We start from the raw sequence: 22,619 nt of genomic DNA, 5'->3' as shown, positions 1-22,619 counted from the left end.
TATTTACTTTTAATGAGTTTTTTTTTTTTCTGCCTCGTTTATTTTAATTGTTTTGTTAATTTTATAATTATATTTATAGATAAAATTTGTGATTTTGAAGTTAGTAGACAATTAGCAATTTTCGGATCTCGTTCAAGAACAAATCAGATACAAAAAAAATAATACTGAAGTTAGCCGAGGTCTAATAATTTTCGGATTTTTTTAAAAGCAAAAATTAAAAAAAAAATATTTCGAAAATCGCACCGATGATTTTTTTAATTTTCAACATTTGTATATTTTTAGTTTTGTTTTCTGTTAATTTTTAATTTAAAAGTTTAAAAAAAATTCGAATTAAATTTCAAAAATTTTTATTACAGTCGGAAGGTGCGCAAGCGCCACCTAGGAAATTCAAACACCCGAACGTTACTTTCTTTTTTATGGGCCAAAAACATTATGAGTGTGAATGCAGCTTACGATTGTGAATTTCCAATTTTTAAATAAATAAATAAAATGTCAGTAGAACAAAATCCAAAAATGCGCATCAGTCAGTTCATAGTGGTTTTACCATGATTTTACTGTGATCCCATGGAGGCCTAGTAGTATTAGCACTGTGACTCTATGATATTTTCACAGCAAATTATTAGTGTTTTCTCCATGATTTAACTCCACTTTAATAGTGATCTGATACGGTACATCTATCATTAATCCAATTTTAAAATCAAAATTTGAATTTTTAATGTCATTAATCGATAGAAATGAAATTAAAAAAAAATAATATCAATTATTTCATAAATGCCCCTGTAATTATTTGTAAGTTTAGCAAATATTTGGGCACATATGTATTTTATTTATTATAAATTTAGCTATTTTAAGAATTTCCGAGCGAAACTTTATCTGTATTTATCTAATTTAGTTAATTTTATAAAAACTTAAGACGGTAAAATTCTTCAGAATTATGAAAAAAAAAAAATAAATAAAAAAATTTAATAACTTTTTTTTCAAAACTGTACAAATTGAATTTAAACTATTGCAAAAAATAAAGAGAACATTATTTAGATTAATATTTAAATAGTCAATATTTATTATTTATCATGATTTAAAATAAAATATTCTTAAATTAAGAAAACTTGATGATTTACAAATAAAGGCAAACATTTTTTTTTTATAAATATCGAATTCTTTAATTTTATAGTGTTTAAGAAAATAAATTTTCACTGTGATTTCATTGTCATTTCACCATGGGTTCACTATCTTTCCACTATGATCTCACCGAAATTTCACCATGATTTCGAAGTAATTCCGAATCCGCGAGGGGTCATAGAAAATCGGAAGAAAATCGATAGAAAATTGACAGAAAACAAAAACTTGTTGCTGTCATAGAAAATCGATAGGAAATCCATAGAAAATTGACAGAAAACAAAAACTTGATGCTGTCATAAAAAATCGATAGAAAATCCATAGAAAATTGACAGAAAACAAAAACTTGTTGCTGTCATCGAAAATCGATAGAAAATCCATAGAAAATTGACAGAAAACTAAAAATTTGTTGCTGTCATAGAAAATCGATAGAAAATCCATAGAAAATTGACAGAAAACAAAAAATTTGTTGCTGTCATAAAAAATCGATAGAAAATCCATAGACAATTGACAGAAAACTAAAAATTTATTGCTGTCATAGAAAATCGATAGAAAATCCATAGAAAATTGACAGAAAACAACAACCTGTTGCTGTCATAGAAAATTGATAGAAAATCCATAGAAAATGGACAGAAAACAAAAACTTGTTGCTGTCATAGAAAATCGATAGAAAATCCATAGAAAATTGACAGAAAACAAAAACTTGTTGCTGTCATCGAAAATCGATAGAAAATCCATAGAAAATTGACAGAAAACTAAAAATTTGTTGCTGTCATAGAAAATCGATAGAAAATCCATAGAAAATTGACAGAAAGCTAAAAACTTGTTGCTGTCTAGGGCTTCACTCAAGCCGAGACAAGACAAGATTGGAAAAGTCTTGTCTTGATCTCGAAAGCTTTGATCTCGTCATGATCTTGACTTCAAAATATAAGTCTTGCATCGATCTCGAAAAATAAGTTATTAATAATATTGTCTTGTATTGTCTTGTCAAGATCTCGTCTTGGTCTTGAATAACCTGAAATTTTCTTAATATCAGTTATAATTCGTTATTATTTGGAATTTATACTATTAATATAGGTATAGATATGTATATACAGTCGTATTAAGAGTTAGCTTTATCAATACCAACCCTTGCGGTATTAAAAACATTCTGGATACACTCTGGAAATATTCTGGTAACACGATGCAACCATACGGACTCCAGAGTATTTCCAGAATGGTTTTGTGCCCTTTTCTGAGAGTGAACCCAGAGTATTTTCAAAGCGATTACGGAGTAAATCCAAAGTGTTTCCATAAAGTATCCAGAGTGGATATATACTGACACCGTTATGCATCCACATTGAATACGAACTGATACCAAAGTGTTTCCAGAATGTTTCTGGAGTGGGATCAGAGTGAATATAGTCCCATCAGCGAGAGCCTATCGTCCCTAGCGGTTTTGAATCACCCTGCACAGAAAAAAAAAAATTAACTTGGTTCAAGTAAATTATTTTCTTCAAAACATTATTCTTGTTTCGAATCTTCTAAACTTCTCAATTCAAAAAAATTTCAGTCTTGAATAAATACATCATTATTCTTCAATGGAGAGTAAAAATTTTTCTTTCAACAATTTTAATATTAAAAGAAGCATTTTTTGCTTTCAAACAATCCCTGAAAGCCAAAGCTGGCTGTTCCGTCGAGAACGGAAGTCCTAAAATGAATTGTCATCGTAATAATATTCAAAATTTAAATATTCAAATCAGTCTCCATCTAGCGGTGCTAAACTCTATCTCGTCGCCAACTCGGATCGCACCGCGAACGCGCGCGCTAAACCTAGCGTCGGTTTCTCGGTGCATCTTCGTTGCACTCACGCCTTCAGTATATCTCTGTCGTTTGGGTGTCTGAATTTTTCCGTTCCGTCGAAACGACGACCGGGCGTTACCGCGTCTTTTCGTCAGTTGACCACAAGTCTTCACGCTGTCCACACTTACTGTGAACGTTCTTTTCGCTACATTGCCAAGCCAATATTAAAATTAATAATAATTATTAATTATTTGATTATCAATTACGATTTCGTGCCATCGTGCCAAGATAAGTATTAATTAATACGGTTTAATCAGTTTTGCTAATTATTTCGTTGAGTTTCACTAATATTTCGGGAATTGCATAAAGACCGGGTGTTTTATTACGTCGTAGTAGAAACAAGCCGGGACTTGTTGCGCGTGGGTCTCACCCATCAAACATCGAATATTTATTTGTGTTACTATTAATTATTCGGTAAGATTGAATTCGTTATTTAATATTAATATTCATATTAATATTAAATAATAATCGACTCAAATAATATCGAATAGTTAATAACTATTATCTCACATTAAATTCCGTCAATTCATCGATCTGTTCGGGTACAGTTTAATTACCCTGCAATAATTACACATTAATAATTATCATATATACGTGATAATCATATAACAAATAAAACCAAAAATTGAATTTGTTCGCGCTTTAATTATCATCAACGCATTTGGCCGTTGTCATACAATACCATATACAACTTCATTCGTACCATAGCCGCGTGCTAACCACAGCCATCAATCCAATTGATGAGAATTTAATTAACCACAGCCATCAATCCAATTGATGAGAATTTAATTAACCACAGCCATCAATCCAATTGATGAGAATTTAATTAACCACAGCCATCAATCCAATTGATGAGAATTTAATTAACTGCAGTTAAATAACAATCTGTTACAAATCATAAGAACAATTATAATAATAATTTAGCGTCATAATATTGTCATTGGAATATCCCACTACAATTTTGACTTCTCAATTCGTACCGCCGATCTGATCAATCGGTAACATCGTCGCGACGCATCTCATAACACAAACATTTAACGACGCAATCGTTATCGACTGAAAGCTTTCACTCATTCGCTCGCATTAGTACCAAGTACTATTTTACTGTCCCACAGTGGACCCTTTAACATCGCACTAGTACCAAGTACTATTTAACTGTCCCACAGTGGACTCTTACCATCGCATTAGTACCAAGTACTATTTAACTGTCCCACAGTAGACTCTCTATCATCCCAGTACACATTGACATATACACATACACACACATCTCTACATTTCATTTTGTATCAATTGTTCAACGAGTTACCCTCATTCTCATTATCTTAACATTCTCAATCTTTCATTGTACTTCTTCAAAGGGTTTTATGCCGTAGCGCTTTCCCTATTTTTTGGGTCAAAATATATTCTTCGATTTTGATACACCCAAACCACGAGTTTTATTAAACGATACCTTTCACATCCTACCTATCATTATAATAAATTAATCAAATTCCAATTACTAATTTTAATTAATTTACAGTTAAATTTAGATTTAAATATATAATAAAAATAAAAAGAAAGGGAACATTTTCCCACAAACATTTTGGTGCCTCCTGTGAGGTAACTCGATTGGACAATTAAAATATATTCAAGGAAAATATATTCAAATAAATATCAATACTCAGTGTGGATAAAAAATTGATCAAAACGCCATTCATATTACCGACTCGTTGACACCGCCGCATCTAGAGGATCATCTGCAGTGAAATCCAGCTAAGTTCAAAATTTATTAAACATTTATTCGCCATTGGCAGTATTTTTCATTATTATCATTCATTCAATTCAACACTGATTCTATAATTTGATTTGATTTCAATTTAATATCATTTAATTCTTATTACAATCGGATCACAATACTTAATTTTTGTCATAAATTTACTGAGTTTTTCAACTCATCATAAACGAGTGAATCTTACTATTCATATTTAATTATTTAATTTTAATATATTTTCAATATTTGATTTCATCATATTCGAATTATTGTCTTATTTCGGATTGAGCTGTGCAATTCTGGGATTACATCAATTATTTGTCGCAAGACCATTTAATTGTTGCGATCAGTGAATTGCTCAAGTCTTCGAAGTATAAAGTAACCAGAATATTAAATTAAAATTGCTAAGTCGATTGACTAATCTGATCCCGTCAATTATTTGATCTGAGGATCATTTCATTGTAGTGATCATCGGGGTCAATCGATTACGTTAATTAATTATATTATAATTCTTCGCGATCAATTGGGGATTTGGACTGTCTGACTCTTGGGATCGCCTAAATTATTTGAATTTATCGGTTAATTACGGTGATTTGCGAGTCGTGCAGTCGAATTTCTTCCAATCTCATTATCATCAATACAACTTGAATCTCAATACCCAGTTTTAAATATCTAATTATTAAAATGACGGACCAGAAAGGAGACGAGACCATTTCGCCGATCGAGAGGAGACGTAACATAGCAGCATGCTACGTTGATCAATTAGTCGATTCAATAAATAGCCAACAAATATCCGATTTGCGAGCACGATTACGATTCGAACGCGTCACGGTTGCATTTCGCGAATACGAAGAGCTTTTCAACGAATTGATCGCGTGTCAACCTCTGGCAGCTGAATCAGAACACTTCACAAATGTATCCGATGGATATTACGGTATTGTTGAACATCTCGCGAAAGACGGCCCTCTCGCGAACAGTACAATTCTCGGGAATTCAACTCAAACTGAAAAACAAACTTTACAAAGACTGCCGGTACCGCAACTACCCACTTTCTCCGGGGATTACAACGAGTGGATATCTTTCTCAAACTTATTTCAGAGTATTATTGATCGACGCGACGATATTGCCGATATTATAAAATTTCAATATTTAAAAACGAGTCTGAAGGGAGAGGCCGCGCAACGGATTATACATTTACAGGCTTCGGATGCCAATTATCAAGTAGCTTGGTCCATCCTTAAGGGAACTTATGAACTTAAGAGGGTATTGAGAGGCAAACACATCGGGGCGATATTTCATCTCAAAAAACCGGAAACGGCTAACCCAGCCACCCTTGGACACATACTCAACACTGTACGACAAAATCTAACATCCCTCGAAACGCTTAGATGCCCACCAAATCATGAATGCTTTATTTGGCACATTGAAAGGATTTTACCGGATCTTATTGCTGAAAAATGGCAAGATACTCTTAAACCAGACGATTCCCCTACTGTTGACGATATGTTCACATTTTTAGAAACAACTATTTCGCGCATGCACACTAAATCCGTGTCTAATTCTAACAAGAGTAATACTAATAAACGACATTTTATCGATTCTTCAAATGAATCCAAGGCATGGAGAAACGTTGAAGGAAATCGCGTCTTTTTTACTACATCCAAAATTTGTGAATATTGTCGGGCTACCGATCATTGTTTATACCAATGTGGAGAATTCGATAAATTAACTGTACCTAAACGATGGGAGTTCGTGAAACTACGTAACCTCTGTAGAAATTGTCTTGGCAAATATCATTCCCCGTGTACATCCAAGGCGCACTGTAAACACTGTCAACGATTCCATCATTCAAAATTACATTCTTTGTATCCATCAAAATAAAGGCGATTATAATCTTTGGATATGTGGAAGTAATCTATAGTTTGGACGCTGTAATATAGAATTCCATTGTTGTGAGGATTCAATTTCCATAAAGTTATTGAATACTTCCTTCCACGATCTTCATATAGGCAAGTTACGGATCGATATTGGGGGTCCAATGATGAGTGATGGGAGTCAGACGAATTCGTTTCTGTTGAAGAAGAAGCGATCGTTTGAAATTTTCTTCTTTTTCTTTATTTCTCTTCGTATTATTGGCTGTAGGATCCATTTTTGTTGTTGACGTTTCGAGATCATTTGAAGAATTTGTCACTTCAGCAGAAAGAAACAGCTTCTGCGAGTTTTTTCGCTTGCGTTTATTTTTGATCGTTTTGTAGTTACAGAATCCATTTTTATTTATTTCTCACTAGACTATTTAATAAAAATATGAATTTATGAGAAAATTTTTCGGTATAACCTTTACAATGTCACATATCAAGGATATTAATTTGTTACCTTCTTATTCACGACTTTAAAAAAAATTTAAAGGCGTTCAGGTGTTTTCTTCGGTTTTTGAAACAATGAATTAACGATAATTATTTATTGTTAATAAATGAACTTTAACAATCAACGCGATGTAATAGCTTCAGCTATTAATTATTCATTGCATCTGCATGATTCGTTTCTGAATATACACGTTCCAAGATTTCTGAAGATTTTGTATTTATTAACGCGGGAAAACAGTATCGTCAACCTTGTGAGTAAATGCACACTTATTCACGATAGATAGGACAAGCGTATTAATTGACTCTACCATTAATGCAAGTTATCGGAACTTCATCCTGTATCACCATCGCTCTCTTACAGTCCGGTAAACAAAAAATTTGATCCATTTCTTTCGCTTTACTTGAGTCGGGTATAGGAAATGACCGTGAATTCTCTCAAATATATTTCAAACGCGTGATCGACTTCAATCTTTAACATTCGAAGAAATAACTCCGTCGACCTTAGACATCACGATTAGTTTAAACTATAAGCCTCTCTATACTCTTACTACTGATCAACAGGATCTTATAACTCTTTCTACTGTCGACATCCTAATCAGTAAAAATTACATCTCTACCTGATCCTGATTTATTTTTTGTACCAGATAACCCTCTACTTGGAGATTTCTCACCAAGGTTATCCAGAACGTCTGGAAGTGCTGACAACTCGAGTATCTACATGGAATGCAAACGTAAAAAATGGAGCCATCACTGAGGTGCATCCGGGAGGCGACGGTGTCATACGAGTCGTCGGGGTCAAACATCACGAGGAATTTACACATGAAACACTCGGAGATTCTGTTCATTAATACCCGATACTTGAACTACTTAATAATAATTGCCATAAATTATTTGAAATTATAACATATTGTAAACACTCATACACTACTTACACTCATACACTATTTACACTACTCACACTCATTACATTCGCATCTCGCGGGCGGGAGCATGTTCCGTCGAGAACGGAAGTCCTAAAATGAATTGTCATCGTAATAATATTCAAAATTTAAATATTCAAATCAGTCTCCATCTAGCGGTGCTAAACTCTATCTCGTCGCCAACTCGGATCGCACCGCGAACGCGCGCGCTAAACCTAGCGTCGGTTTCTCGGTGCATCTTCGTTGCACTCACGCCTTCAGTATATCTCTGTCGTTTGGGTGTCTGAATTTTTCCGTTCCGTCGAAACGACGACCCGGCGTTACCGCGTCTTTTCGTCAGTTGACCACAAGTCTTCACGCTGTCCACACTTACTGTGAACGTTCTTTTCGCTACATTGCCAAGCCAATATTAAAATTAATAATAATTATTAATTATTTGATTATCAATTACGATTTCGTGCCATCGTGCCAAGATAAGTATTAATTAATACGGTTTAATCAGTTTTGCTAATTATTTCGTTGAGTTTCACTAATATTTCGGGAATTGCATAAAGACCGGGTGTTTTATTACGTCGTAGTAGAAACAAGCCGGGACTTGTTGCGCGTGGGTCTCACCCATCAAACATCGAATATTTATTTGTGTTACTATTAATTATTCGGTAAGATTGAATTCGTTATTTAATATTAATATTCATATTAATATTAAATAATAATCGACTCAAATAATATCGAATAGTTAATAACTATTATCTCACATTAAATTCCGTCAATTCATCGATCTGTTCGGGTACAGTTTAATTACCCTGCAATAATTACACATTAATAATTATCATATATACGTGATAATCATATAACAAATAAAACCAAAAATTGAATTTGTTCGCGCTTTAATTATCATCAACGCATTTGGCCGTTGTCATACAATACCATATACAACTTCATTCGTACCATAGCCGCGTGCTAACCACAGCCATCAATCCAATTGATGAGAATTTAATTAACCACAGCCATCAATCCAATTGATGAGAATTTAATTAACCACAGCCATCAATCCAATTGATGAGAATTTAATTAACCACAGCCATCAATCCAATTGATGAGAATTTAATTAACTGCAGTTAAATAACAATCTGTTACAAATCATAAGAACAATTATAATAATAATTTAGCGTCATAATATTGTCATTGGAATATCCCACTACAATTTTGACTTCTCAATTCGTACCGCCGATCTGATCAATCGGTAACATCGTCGCGACGCATCTCATAACACAAACATTTAACGACGCAATCGTTATCGACTGAAAGCTTTCACTCATTCGCTCGCATTAGTACCAAGTACTATTTTACTGTCCCACAGTGGACCCTTTAACATCGCACTAGTACCAAGTACTATTTAACTGTCCCACAGTGGACTCTTACCATCGCATTAGTACCAAGTACTATTTAACTGTCCCACAGTAGACTCTCTATCATCCCAGTACACATTGACATATACACATACACACACATCTCTACATTTCATTTTGTATCAATTGTTCAACGAGTTACCCTCATTCTCATTATCTTAACATTCTCAATCTTTCATTGTACTTCTTCAAAGGGTTTTATGCCGTAGCGCTTTCCCTATTTTTTGGGTCAAAATATATTCTTCGATTTTGATACACCCAAACCACGAGTTTTATTAAACGATACCTTTCACATCCTACCTATCATTATAATAAATTAATCAAATTCCAATTACTAATTTTAATTAATTTACAGTTAAATTTAGATTTAAATATATAATAAAAATAAAAAGAAAGGGAACATTTTCCCACAAACACTGGCCGCAAAAGTTAGCATTTCCATAAGTTGACGGCAACTTTCCGAGCAACTTGTCGACAACTTTCAGCTCGTATAACTGTTGCCGATAATTGTAGCCAACAAGTTGCTCAGAAACTAATAATATGTTCTTGTCTTGTCTCTTTAAACTCAAACGGTTTGATGATTATAAAAAAATATGTGAGCAAGAAATGTCGGGGCAATGATGGAAAAAATACCAAACTCAGGGATTTCATTTCATAATATTTTAAGCAAAAATAGTAATTTTTTAGCTGCGTGTGCAAAAAATAGAGCTCTTCAGACGTTCATATTTTTGGATGAAGTTTCACGTCGATTTCCAGTTTATGGATCGGGTATAAAACTTCGCTTTTCGAAAAGAGTATTAAGAAAAGATTTATTGGAAAAAAGTACTCTTTTTGTAATTTTTTTCCCGTTGCGTCTAAATTGTTGTCTGATTGTGTCGATGATGTATTTGAATGTTTAGATAATAAGGAGTTGAGACATTTTTTGCGCATGTTCCAACAAGATAATTAATTGTAAATTATGTATATATGCTGTAATAAACGATTAATTATTTACTTTTTTTTCTGCCTTGTTTATTTGAATTGTTTTATTAGTTTTATAATTATATTTACAGATCAAACATGTGATTTTGAAGTTAGTAGACAATTAAAAACTATTGGATTCTTGTTTAGAACAAATCAGTTACAAAAGAAAAAGATACTAAAGTTGGCCAACGTCTAATTTTTTTTTTTTTTTTTTTAAACAATAAATTATTAAAAAAATATTTCAAAAATTGCATCTATAATTTTTTTAATTTTTCACATCAGCATATTTTTTTTTCTTATTTTTAAATTAAATTGTTGTGAAAAAATCAAAAAATTCATAATTGTCTGTTAATTTCATAATCGTCTTTTTCTTACATTTTCAAAAATCCAAAAAAAGTTTCAAAAATTTTTTTTACAGTCGGAAAGTGCGCAAGCGCCACCTAGGAAACTCAAACACCCCAACCATGGAGAATAGAGAGTCTCCCAAGTGGCCAAATGTTAACTTTTTCGTATCGAAAAAGTTAACAAAAAAAATGTTAACATTTATATTGAGATGTAAAAAGGCAAATTTTTATCAACAAATATCACTACTAATGTCCAGCAAAATGTTAACTTTTTTCTGTCTCAAAAAGATAACTTTTTGGTAACAAATTGTTAACTATTTATTGACATTTTCATAACTTAATGTTGACATTTTTCAACTTTTTGTTAACAAATCACAATGTGTTTTTGGTTACCAAAAACATAACAAATTGTTAACTTTTTATTGGTAACAAGTTGATGGAAAAAAGTTGACTTTAATTTAACAAATCAGTCTTATTTTAGTTGATTTAATGTTAACAATTTTAAGGATCATTAGAGGTTAGGGGTAGTATAAACCGCGGGAAATTTGAAAATTTACAAATAAACAAACATAAATTCTAAAAATATTCTATCATGAAATGAAATATTTATTTTTTCTTGTTTATATACATATATTAAACAAGAAAAAATAAATATTTCATTTCATGATAGAATATTTTTAGAATTGTGTTTATATTTATTTGTAAATTGTAATCACTCGCAGTTTATTGTGACAAATATACAATTTTTTATAATTGGAATGCTTAAATTTATTAACAATTCCTTTACAACATTCATAGGTTTTATATTAATAACAATAATAGTAATAATAATTGTGAGCTTAATATCAAGACTAGTTGTTGTGACTAGCGCACTGGTGACACTAACTTATAGTTTTATTTTTATCTGATAAGCTTACTTTTATGTTTTGAGATCATTAATTTAGGCTTAGAGAACAGAAAACTCTTTATACTATTAAAAAAAAGTTTTTTGAAAACAACTTGTAAATATAAAGATCGTAACTACAAATTATTTGGCAACTTTTTGCTTTTTGACAGAACCATTTGTAGGATCGGTATTCTTATTGGCTCGGTCACTACCGCGTTGAAACCAGGCTTTCATTTGATGTTCAACATCAGGTTTTGTAACGTTCAAAGTGCTTAATAAAATTTCTAAAAAAGAAAAAAAACGAAGAAAAATTAATGAACATAATAATTTAAATACAGCATTTATTTATAGCTTGTTTGGTTGTAAATTATTTTACTTTGACAGTAGAAAGATCAATCAAAGGCTTCAAAAAGCAAGTTATTGCTAGAACTTGAAGAGTAGATACCCTGCTTAAAAAATCTCATAGAATCCAATAGATTCTCATGAATTCCTAGAGAGATTTTATAAGAATAAATTTGTTCTATGAGAAGTGCTATAGTTAAGTATAGGGCCTTATACTTACAGCTATGAGAATCTATCGGATTTTTTAAGCAGGATAGTTAATCTTACAATATTATTTATCGCTCTATTACCACTAATAATTTCTACGAAGAAACATGCTGAGATTTTAATCTCACTGTGTAATCCGGACCATGTCACTTGTTTTGCTAACTCATCAGAAATGAATGATTCCAATGCAAAACGAGTGGCTTTTTGTACATTGCGACCACCAGCTTTCCGTATCATGTCTTTCTGTAATATTTTTATGATAGTTATTCAAAAATTATGAAATATCAACAGCTAATTAGTACTTACAAATTCATTTTGCATAGAAACATTGTTCTTGAGACTATGATTGAAGTTTGCGTAAAAGTTCGTCAGTCGCTTCACGTGTGATTTTATTTTTAACATGCCACTCTTTTATGAACTCAGTAAGAATCGAATCATTATCACCACTAGCAACTTGATTGTTTACATGGAAATTAAGTAACTAATACTCTGATCGGGTTACTGGTTGATCAAAAAAGTTAAGCCCATCAATCAATGGCAAAGGCTCATCATTAGCTTGATCGACAGCTCCTGAAAAACGGCTAGGATCATCTGAAACGTCTGAATCGCGGCTACTGTTATCGTCGTCATGGTCATTGTCGTTATTGTTATTGTTGTAAATATTAATGTTAGTGTTATTATTATTATTATTATTTAAGTTACATAACAAATATTCCAGTGCAAGTATTTGTTGCGTACGTCGTTTTAGTTGTCGTGGTCCAAGCAAATCAAGCGGTTTTCGTATCCGCTGTCGAAAATTTTCCATACTTATATATAAAATTTTACCTTTTATGAACCGTTGAGTATTGTTAATCAATAGCTATAAATTATATTATAAATTATTTCACAGTAATTAAAAGACAAAATAATATTAGGTTATGTTGTTCACATCACACTCGAGCGTTTATATATATATATATATCCGAAATGGCGGCTTGTACAGCGTTTACCGCCTTTTTTGTGGTTGAAAACATCTAAATGTCAACAAATTGATAACAAAATGAAATACTATAATATTAGCAAAATGTTAACCCAAAATTGTTAGTAAAATGTTAACAATAAAATGCTATCTTTTGAATAATACTAAAAAGTCAACATATATGTAACATTTTAGCGATGATAAATTATCAACATTAAATTGGTAACTTTTATTTATCTCTAAAAAGTCACCATTTATAACTACATTTTATGGTAACATTTTGCTAACATTTTCATATTATATTTTGTTAACATTTTTATGTTAACTTTAAGACAACTTTTAAAAGTTATCTTTTTCAAAAGTACTTTTTGTTACCATTTTGATAACATTTAGAAATAGCAAAAAGTTGACTTGGAATAGATAACTAAAAGCCAACAAAAAGCTGAGCTGGCCACTTGGGGCTCTATTCTCCATGACCCCAACGTAACTTTCTATTTCATGGGCCAAAAACCGAATGGGTGTAAATGCAGCTTACGATTTTCAATTTCCAATTTTTAAATTAACAAATAATGTGTCAGTAGAACAAAATTCAAAAACGCGCAGCAGATCATTTAAAAATCGGCACCCGCGTTTTATAAAATTTCATTATTTCAATTTTAATTCATGTGTTTAAAAGTTACAAATCGTCTCACATCCGCTACAGTCACTCATCAAAATTTGTGAAAATTGGGCTTAAATATTCTGTCTTCACTCCATTTTATTACAAGTCACGCTGGTTAAAATTACAAGTACTTGTAGGTTAGTTGACAATAGTCGTAAGTTACTCGGAGTTTTCAATAATAAATAATCAAGTGTCGGGCAGTTAAATACAAATAAATTAATCATGGAACACTGGGTAAGATATTTAGACATGATGAATTCAATCAATAAAGGAGATACGCAAAGAGTAAGAGAAATAGCAGACAAATTTGGTTTATCATTCTATCCATTGTTGGATAATGGACATCAACTACTTTCTGTTGCCGTTGAAAAAGATCAAGTAGAAATGGTGGCGTATTTATTGCGGAAAAATGCAAAAGTTAACAGCAATCGTGATGTTCTGTCACCTCTTCAGATAGCCGCCAAAAACAACAACACGAGAATTTTCAAAATGCTTCTGGAACACGGGGCTAAAATAAGTGATAACAATATTCATAACAATAAATCACCAATGAAGTTTGCAGTCGAGCACAACAATATTGAGATCGCAGAACTTATTGTTAAGCACAAAAATTTTGGAAAAAAATATGATCAGTCATTACTGCATATGGCTGTCAAGTATGACAAGTTCGCAATGGTCTCATTATTATTAGAAATTGGTATGGATGTCAATGAATGTGACGTCGACAGATCAACTCCAATCCATCACGCAGTGATGGCCCGCAACATAAATATTTTGCAATTATTGATAGATTATGGAGCAGACATTAATGCTGAAAATCAATATGGGGAGACTCCAGTTTATTTGGTTCTAAAGGATTCGTATCACTCAATTCATCTAAGGTCTCATATTTTTGGAATCCCTTTATCTGTCAATCCACAGAATAAAAGTAAATTGGATATTCTCCTAGATAATGATGCAGACATAAATAGTCTCGATATTCGTCAATGTCCTTCACGTTGGGACTTTAGTATTCACGCTCTTCTTTCTGGTGATGATAGTATTGCAGATGACGATAATTCGGAAAACATAAAACGCATTATTAAACAGATTGTAAAGTTAAGAAGTCAGAATGCACCACTATCTAATAACAATACTACGTTATTGTCTTCTCTCATTAAACACAAACAGTTTGATGATTATAAAAAAATATGTGAGCAAGAAGTGTCGAGAGCAATGATAGAAAAAATACCAAACTCGGGGATTTCATTTCATAATATTTTAAGCAAAAATAGTAATTTTTTAGCAGGGTGTGCAAAGAATAGAGCTCTTCAGACGTTCATATTTTCGGATGAAGTTTCACGTCGATTTCCAGTTTATGGATCGGGTATGAAACTTCGCTTTTCGAAAGGATTACCAAGGAAAAATTTATTGGAAAAAAGTACTCAACTTTTTCATAATCTTTTCCCCGTTGCGTCTAAATTGTTGATTGATGCCGTCGATGATGTATTTAAATGTTTAGATAATAATGATTTAAAACATTTTTTACGCATGTTCCAACAAGATAATTAATTGCGAAATATGTATGTAATAATAAATTATTAATTATTTACTTTTAATTGATTTTACTTTTTTTTCTGCCTCGTTTATTTGAATTGTTTTATTAATTTTGTAATTATTTTTGTAGATCAAACATGTGATTTTGAAGTTGTTCGACAATTAACAACTATCGGATTCTTGTTTAGAACAAATCAGTTACAAAAAAAAAGATACTAAAGTTGGCCAACGTCTAATAATTTTTTTTTTTTTTTAAACAATAAATTATTAAAAAAATATTTCAACAATTGCACCTATAATTTTTTTAATTTTTTACATCAGCATATTTTTTTTTTTATTTTTAAATTAAATTGTTGTGAAAAAAATCCAAAAATTAATAATTGTCTGCTAATTTCAGAATCGTCTTTTTCTTACGTTTTCAAAAATCCAAAAAAAGTTTCAAAAATTTTTTTTACAGTCGGAAAGTGCGCAAACGCCACCTAGGAAACTCAAACACCTCAACGTAACTTTTTATTTCATGGGCCAAAAACCTAATGAGTGTAAATGCAGCTTACGATTGTCAATTTCCAATTTTTAAATTAACAAATAATGTGTCAGTAGAACAAAATTCAAAAACGCGCAGCAAATCATTTAAAAATCGGCACCCGCGTTTTTTAAAATTTCATTATTTCAATTTTAATTCATGTGTTTAAAAGTTACAAATTGTCTCACATCCGCTAAATTCACTCATACAAATTTATGAAAATTGGGCTTGATAGTCCACTGACTTTACTCTTACCCGTTGTAGAAACTAATTTGCTAGTGGAATTCTATTGTTCTATTGTATAAAAAAAAATCCGTCAATTACGAAAATAACAATCAATAGCTCAATAGCTCAACTCCCCTGCGTTTTTTAAATAAATAATAAAATTACACTAGGGTCGCTAAGACACCGTGTATTTTCAACAAATAACTTATATATATTACTGTAAAGACCTATTAAAATTGGAATTGTATTAAAGGGCGAACCATCCTGAATTAGAAATCACAAAAATAAACCCTTTGCTGTTTATTCTATTCGCCAAAAAAATTAATGAAAAAAAGAAACCACGCCCTGATAGCCAAGGTGGAGAGAAACTGACGTGAAACTACAGCCGCATCTGGACACCACGTTGCCCGCAAAAGTTGATACTTCCAAAGTTGATCGACACTTTCTGAGAAAGTTGGCGGCAAAAGTTCGAAATTCAATAAATTGCATCCCATTTTCTCAGAAACCTGCATTCCAGTTGCGGCTGCATACTGACGTCAACTTTCTCAGAAAGTGGTGGCAACTTGTAGCCAAAAGTTGCAATTGCTAAAGTTGTTGTTATGTCCTCAGTGGCCTCAGGTGCCTCCACCTGTTAATTAATTAGTGAACTTGAGATCCATAAATAGGCGCGCATTTAAATTTCATTTGAAATTATATATTAATATCTTACAACACTTATTGCGTGTTATCATTATTTAGTCAATAATTTAAATAATAAATCGTCGTGGCACATACTTATTAAATTATATATTTTTATTATAAGAAACTTTAAATAAATAGATAAATAAATCTTTATTTTGTATCCAGAGAAATGTAAATACAGTTGAGTGGTCTTGGAACGTTTCCTGTCACCCGATACTTAAAACCTAAACAAAACACACGCATAAAAATCATGAATAGGCCCTTGTTCTATAGTTAACAGTAAATATGGTTATAAACAAATGCATACTCTATAAACAAATAAGAAAAAGATATATTTAATAAATAAATGTTACTTATAAATGAAAACCATATCACAAGAACTCAACTACTATTGTTAATATATATACATATTAAATAAAGAGTGACTCGTATAATAAATAAATTAATAGAAATATAGAAATATAGCATTAGAATAACTATAATGATGTTTCACGATAAATGATAATGTCAATCGTATCAATTAATTAAATATAGAATAACTATAAAAGAATACATTTCTGATAGTCTAGAATATTTAACTGAAAGATTGTATCCAAATACAGGAAAATAGAATATAAATAATATAAGTAATAAGTAAAGTCATAGAATGGGTAAAGTAAAGAACGTAAATATGTAAGTTTATGTCTCGAATTAGTATTAGTAAAAAGTATAAGTATATTTGGTAAAGAACATGGATATATAAGAATATATATATATATTAGGGTGATCCAAAAAATAACAAACTTTTTTTTTTTCTTCCAAACAGGTTCAAAAGTTTCATTTAGATAAAAAAAGACGCCTGTGAAAATTAGAGCTCTTAATATTAACATTAAGAGGTTCCTCATCGCACTTTTCTATTTCCCATAAGAATAACATGGGAAAAATTTTTTTTACGTCTTCTGATTTTTATAAGTAGCTAACGATGCGTCATAGGAATAAATGGCAGGCATATTTTTGTAGGGAATTGAATGCTCTACAAAAAAAGATTCTTATCATTTTTTGAGGAATCTATTTGTTCAAAAGTTATTTGAGGTTGAAGTCGAATTCATATTAAATTTTGAGATTTTCTACTTTTCCGGTGAAACTATCAGACTTATTACAAAATATCATCAGACCTTTTTTGTAGACAATTTTATTCCCTAAAAGTTATTTCTAATAAAGTTTTTTCGAATTCCGCATTGCTTTCTAGTTATTTTTATTTTAATGTCAAGCTCTTAAAATCGATCAGAAGACTATTTTTTTATGAGCATCACATTAAAATAAAAATAACTAGAAAGCAATGCGGAATTCGAAAAAACTTTATTAGAAATAACTTTTAGGGAATAAAATTGTCTACAAAAAAGGTCTGATGATATTTTGTAATAAGTCTGATAGTTTCACCGGAAAAGTAGAAAATCTCAAAATTTAATATGAATTCGACTTCAACCTCAAATAACTTTTGAACAAATAGATTCCTCAAAAAATGATAAGAATCTTTTTTTGTAGAGCATTCAATTCCCTACAAAAATATGCCTGCCATTTATTCCTATGACGCATCGTTAGCTACTTATAAAAATCAGAAGACGTAAAAAAATTTTTTCCCATGTTATTCTTATGGGAAATAGAAAAGTGCGATGAGGAACCTCTTAATGTTAATATTAAGAGCTCTAATTTTCACAGGCGTCTTTTTTTATCTAAATGAAACTTTTGAACCTGTTTGGAAGAAAAAAAAAAAAGTTTGTTATTTTTTGGATCACCCTAATATATATATATATATATATATATATATATATATATATATATATATATATATATATATTGTATGAGTATGAGTGTGAACATGAGAGTAGTGGGTAGAAGTTGGAGAGTGGAGGTCAGAGATCTCTCTGCCGTCTGATGTAACTTCACTTCTCTCCGAGAACTATTGACGAGCACAACTGTAATTACTGATCGAATCTTATCTAAACTTAATAATAAAACTCAGTCTTCAGATAACAGTTATTTCTTCAATTACATCTATCCTTATCCATAACTTCATAATTTCATTAAATAATAATAGTAATAATAATCATCATCATCATAGTCAAAAATTAATTTATCACTGTTTTCAAATTCAAAATTGGTCCCGCGTGACAACGAACTGCCCACTGTCCAGGAGGTGGCGTCAGCTCCGATCCTAGTAACCTCCCAGGACATAACAGGGACTGTGCCCGGGCTCGCGCCCGCCACCAATCTCAGTTACTCTTGCTTTATTACCGACCACGTGATTAAACGTAAACAAATCATTTTTTTTTCTCATTAAATTTTGTCGCGAATGGAATAAACTGTAAAGGGTTTATTTGTGTGGGTTCTAATTAGGAATTTTTTCGCCCTTTAATACAATACCAATTTTAATAGGTCTTTACAGTAATATATATAAGTTATTTGATGAAAATACACGGTGTCTCAGCGACCCTAGTGTAATTCTATTATTTATTTAAAAAACGCGGAAGAGTTAAGCTTTTTATTATTATTTTCGTAATTTACGGATTTTTTTCTATAAAAAAGAACAATAAAATTCCACTAGCAAATTAGTTTCTACAACTTGATTATCAGTTGTAACGGGGTGAAATTTATATCTCTTAAATTTAAATTCAAATTCGACTCGCACCAAAGCGAGAGCGACCTCCTCCTACAACAACGGCCGATAACCGAACAATCTACTTGTCGCTGAGGTCACTGCTGTCGAGTTTTGGGGCAGTTTTGTTTTGTAGACGTTGGCCAACCTGCGAGTGAGGGGTACGAGGCTCGGCAATTTTCGAAAGCAAATTCAGCAAATTTTCTCTCTCTTAAATTTTATTTTTCACTACGTGGTCCAGTCGGGGTTTACCCTCACCTGGAGATACTGAGACAGTCAGACAGGCTTGCAGAACCCCTCAAGTTTTGCATATGTGTGGGACACTTATTATATTGGGACCACAATCTAAACCAATATAAAAAGCACACCCATTACAAAGTCACGCTGGTTAAAATTACAAGTACTTGTAGGTTAGTTGAAAATAATTGCGCTCGTAAGTTACACGGAGTTTTCAATAGTAAATAATTAAGCGTCGGGCAGTTAAATATAAATAAATTAATCATGAACGGCAAGCAAAAATATTTCGACATGGAAGATTCAATAATAAAATATTTCAACATGGAAGAGCCAATAAAAAAATATTTCGACATGGAAGATTCAATAAAAAAAGGAAATATGCAAAAATTAAGAGACGTAGCAGACAAATTTGGTTTATCATTATATCCATTGTTGGATGATGGACATCAACTACTTAAGGTTGCCGTTAAAGAAGATCAGGTAGAAATGGTGGCATATTTATTGCGGAAAAAAGCAAAAGTTTACAGCAATGGTAATGTTCTGTCACTTCTTCAGATAGCAACCATGAACAACAACACGATAATTTTCAAAATGCTTCTGGAACACGGGGCTGAAATAAGTAATGACAGTATTCATTATAATAAATCACTTATTAAGTTAGCAGTTGAGCACAACAATACTGAAATCGCAAGACTTATCGTTGAGCACAAGAATTTTGGAAAAGAATATGATCAGTCATTACTGCGTAGGGCTGTCAAGAAAAACAACTTGGAAATGGTCTCATTATTATTAGAAACTGGTGCGGATGTCGATGAATATGATGACAATGGATTCGCTCCAATCCATCACGCAGTAAAGGCCCGCAACGATGATATTTTGCAATTATTATTAGATTATGGAGCAGATATTAATGCTAAAAATAAATATGGAAATACTTCATTTTCTATGGTTCTAAAGCATTCGCGTGACGTCACTTATAGGTCTGATATTGATGAAGTGCATATACATGGCATTACAAAGAGTAGTAAATTGGCTATTCTCCTAGATAATGATGCAGACATAAATGATCTTGATTACCGTAGATGTTTCTCAAGTAATGTTCGATATGATTACCTGTCCCTCGCGGACTTGGAATCACTGTAAAATCATGGTGAAATCCCAGTGAGATTATAGTAAAAACATCGTGAAACCATGGTGAAATTACGGTGAAATCACTGTGATTTTGTGCCATTCGGTCACTGTAGTCTTATGGTTATCTCACAGTGGTCTTGCTGTGAGTTTAGTGTGGTACCGCAGCCAATTCACAGTGAATTCACAGTGGATTTACAGTGACCTTACAGGAAATTCACAGTGAATTTCCAGTGAACGTACAGTAAATTCACAGTGAATATACAGCGAATTGACCATGAATTTTTGGTAAAGTCACAGTAAATATACAGTAAATTGGCAGTGAATTTTCTGTGGATTCACAGTGAATATGCAGTGGATTTCCTGTGAATTTCTGACTATTTTATTCGTAAACTTTAAAACTGGAAATATTAATAAAAATAAGAATAACAATATTAATATTAATATTAATAATAATAATAATAATAACGAGATATCTGCAGTCACTGCGTGAAATTCCAAGATTTCGGACTCTTTCAGAAGAGTTATTCTGAGTTGATAGAACTCTCAGTAGAAAATTTGTGCAGCTGTTAAAAGAGTCATTTAGAGTTTTTTAGAAAAATAATTGATTTCCTTAACACGTATTTTTTTTTGTACTTTGACAAAAATTGTTCAAGAAAACATTAATGTCATAGTGTAATACAAGATACCCCTGTATTACTATCAAAAATGGATTATCACCTCTCTGCTAACATTCAGCGAGTAACGCATTCCATGAATGCTTCAAGATCAGAATTTATAACTTCTAAAATAAGTATCTTACCAGGGACACTACAAAAGGTGGGCGCGATCTAGTGGTGAGCACTGAACTACTTCCGCTGCTGCTGCCTAGCATCATAACTTTTCAAATCAATAATCATTAGGATTAAATATATATTCATTAATCTCGAACAAATATATATATATATATATATATATATATATATATATATATATATATATATATATATATATATATATTTATTTATTCTAAATGGATATATTTTTTTGTGTCTAAGTAATATTTATTAGAGTTGATATAATTTTAATATTTGGGGTTGTTGGCACTGTAAAATAATTTAGTTGTCTATTAAATAAATATTTTCTTAACTTAACCAAATGATTTTATTATCTTAGAGAGAGACTTATTAATGTCAACCAAATAGTCTATTAAATCATTTATTAAAAATGAGAAAATAGATCATGTCAACGTAATAAAATTTAGTTGTCCTAAATCAAATTTCGTTTAATAGAATTTAACAAAACCAATTTAATTGCCGAAGAGGAATTTTTTTCGTGTATTAAAACTTCCTATAGAAAATTTGTGCAGCTGTGAAAAGTGTTATTTGGAGTTTTTTATATTTATTAAAATGTAAAAAAAATATTCATGTTATTTTTTTTTAAGTGTTAATTATTTATGATTTTAAAATTTAAAAAAATTTCAAAATAGTATGAGTGTTTAAACACATGAGTGGAATTATCAAAAAAATTTTATAAATTTGATAAAAAAAAATGTTTTTAATTACATCTTTAGATTCCACTCAGATGATTCATTATCTAACATGTTTAAGCCACAATTATATTTATATTTTAATATATGTATAAATTGTTTGTGGGAAAATGTTCCCTTTCTTTTTATTTTTATTATATATTTAAATCTAAATTTAACTGTAAATTAATTAAAATTAGTAATTGGAATTTGATTAATTTATTATAATGATAGGTAGGATGTGAAAGGTATCGTTTAATAAAACTCGTGGTTTGGGTGTATCAAAATCGAAGAATATATTTTGACCCAAAAAATAGGGAAAGCGCTACGGCATAAAACCCTTTGAAGAAGTACAATGAAAGATTGAGAATGTTAAGATAATGAGA

The 22,619-nt window shown here is 31.3% G+C and overlaps 3 protein-coding genes across 5 annotated transcripts; 2 read left to right on the top strand and 1 right to left on the bottom strand.

Moving 5' to 3' along the window:
- Nucleotides 1-11,475: 11,475 nt before the first annotated feature.
- Nucleotides 11,476-13,153, bottom strand: LOC130674904 (uncharacterized). 3 transcript variants are annotated; one of them, XM_057480354.1, is made up of 4 exons: nt 12,968-13,153; nt 12,449-12,742; nt 12,226-12,385; nt 11,476-11,877 (listed from the first exon to the last, which is right to left on the bottom strand). In XM_057480354.1, exons 2-4 carry the CDS (start codon nt 12,542-12,544, stop codon nt 11,735-11,737), a joined length of 399 nt encoding a protein of 132 aa, XP_057336337.1. In that variant the 5' UTR covers nt 12,545-12,742; nt 12,968-13,153; the 3' UTR covers nt 11,476-11,734. The 3 variants fall into 3 exon arrangements, with proteins under 3 accessions (XP_057336337.1, XP_057336339.1, XP_057336336.1); XM_057480356.1 differs by having other exon boundaries at nt 12,449-12,723; XM_057480353.1 differs by having other exon boundaries at nt 12,449-12,712.
- Nucleotides 13,154-13,286: 133 nt separating this feature from the next.
- Nucleotides 13,287-15,787, top strand: LOC130674903 (putative ankyrin repeat protein RF_0381). Its single transcript, XM_057480352.1, has 2 exons — nt 13,287-15,323; nt 15,428-15,787. Exon 1 carries the CDS (start codon nt 13,984-13,986, stop codon nt 15,310-15,312), a length of 1,329 nt encoding a protein of 442 aa, XP_057336335.1. The 5' UTR covers nt 13,287-13,983; the 3' UTR covers nt 15,313-15,323; nt 15,428-15,787.
- A 4,189-nt stretch (nt 15,788-19,976) lies between these two features.
- Nucleotides 19,977-20,741, top strand: LOC130675005 (putative ankyrin repeat protein RF_0381). The gene has a single exon (XM_057480462.1). It carries the CDS (start codon nt 19,977-19,979, stop codon nt 20,739-20,741), a length of 765 nt encoding a protein of 254 aa, XP_057336445.1.
- The last annotated feature ends 1,878 nt before the right edge of the window (nt 20,742-22,619 follow it).

This window comes from Microplitis mediator, chromosome 9 (genome assembly GCF_029852145.1).
Source record: "Microplitis mediator isolate UGA2020A chromosome 9, iyMicMedi2.1, whole genome shotgun sequence".
NCBI lineage: Eukaryota > Metazoa > Arthropoda > Insecta > Hymenoptera > Braconidae > Microplitis > Microplitis mediator.
This window is presented reverse-complemented; position numbering and strand designations above follow the sequence as displayed.

Coding starts and splice junctions, on each gene's coding strand:
- LOC130674904 (XM_057480354.1), bottom strand. CDS start 12,544: ATGTTAAAAATAAAATCACACGTGAAGCGACTGACGAACTTTTACGCA. Junction 12,386..12,448: donor TTTCTATGCAAAATGAATTT/GTAAGTACTAAT, acceptor AAAATATTACAG/AAAGACATGATACGGAAAGC. Junction 11,878..12,225: donor CTTCGTAGAAATTATTAGTG/GTAATAGAGCGA, acceptor TTTCTTTTTTAG/AAATTTTATTAAGCACTTTG.
- LOC130674903 (XM_057480352.1), top strand. CDS start 13,984: ATGGAACACTGGGTAAGATATTTAGACATGATGAATTCAATCAATAAA.
- LOC130675005 (XM_057480462.1), top strand. CDS start 19,977: ATGCAAAAATTAAGAGACGTAGCAGACAAATTTGGTTTATCATTATAT.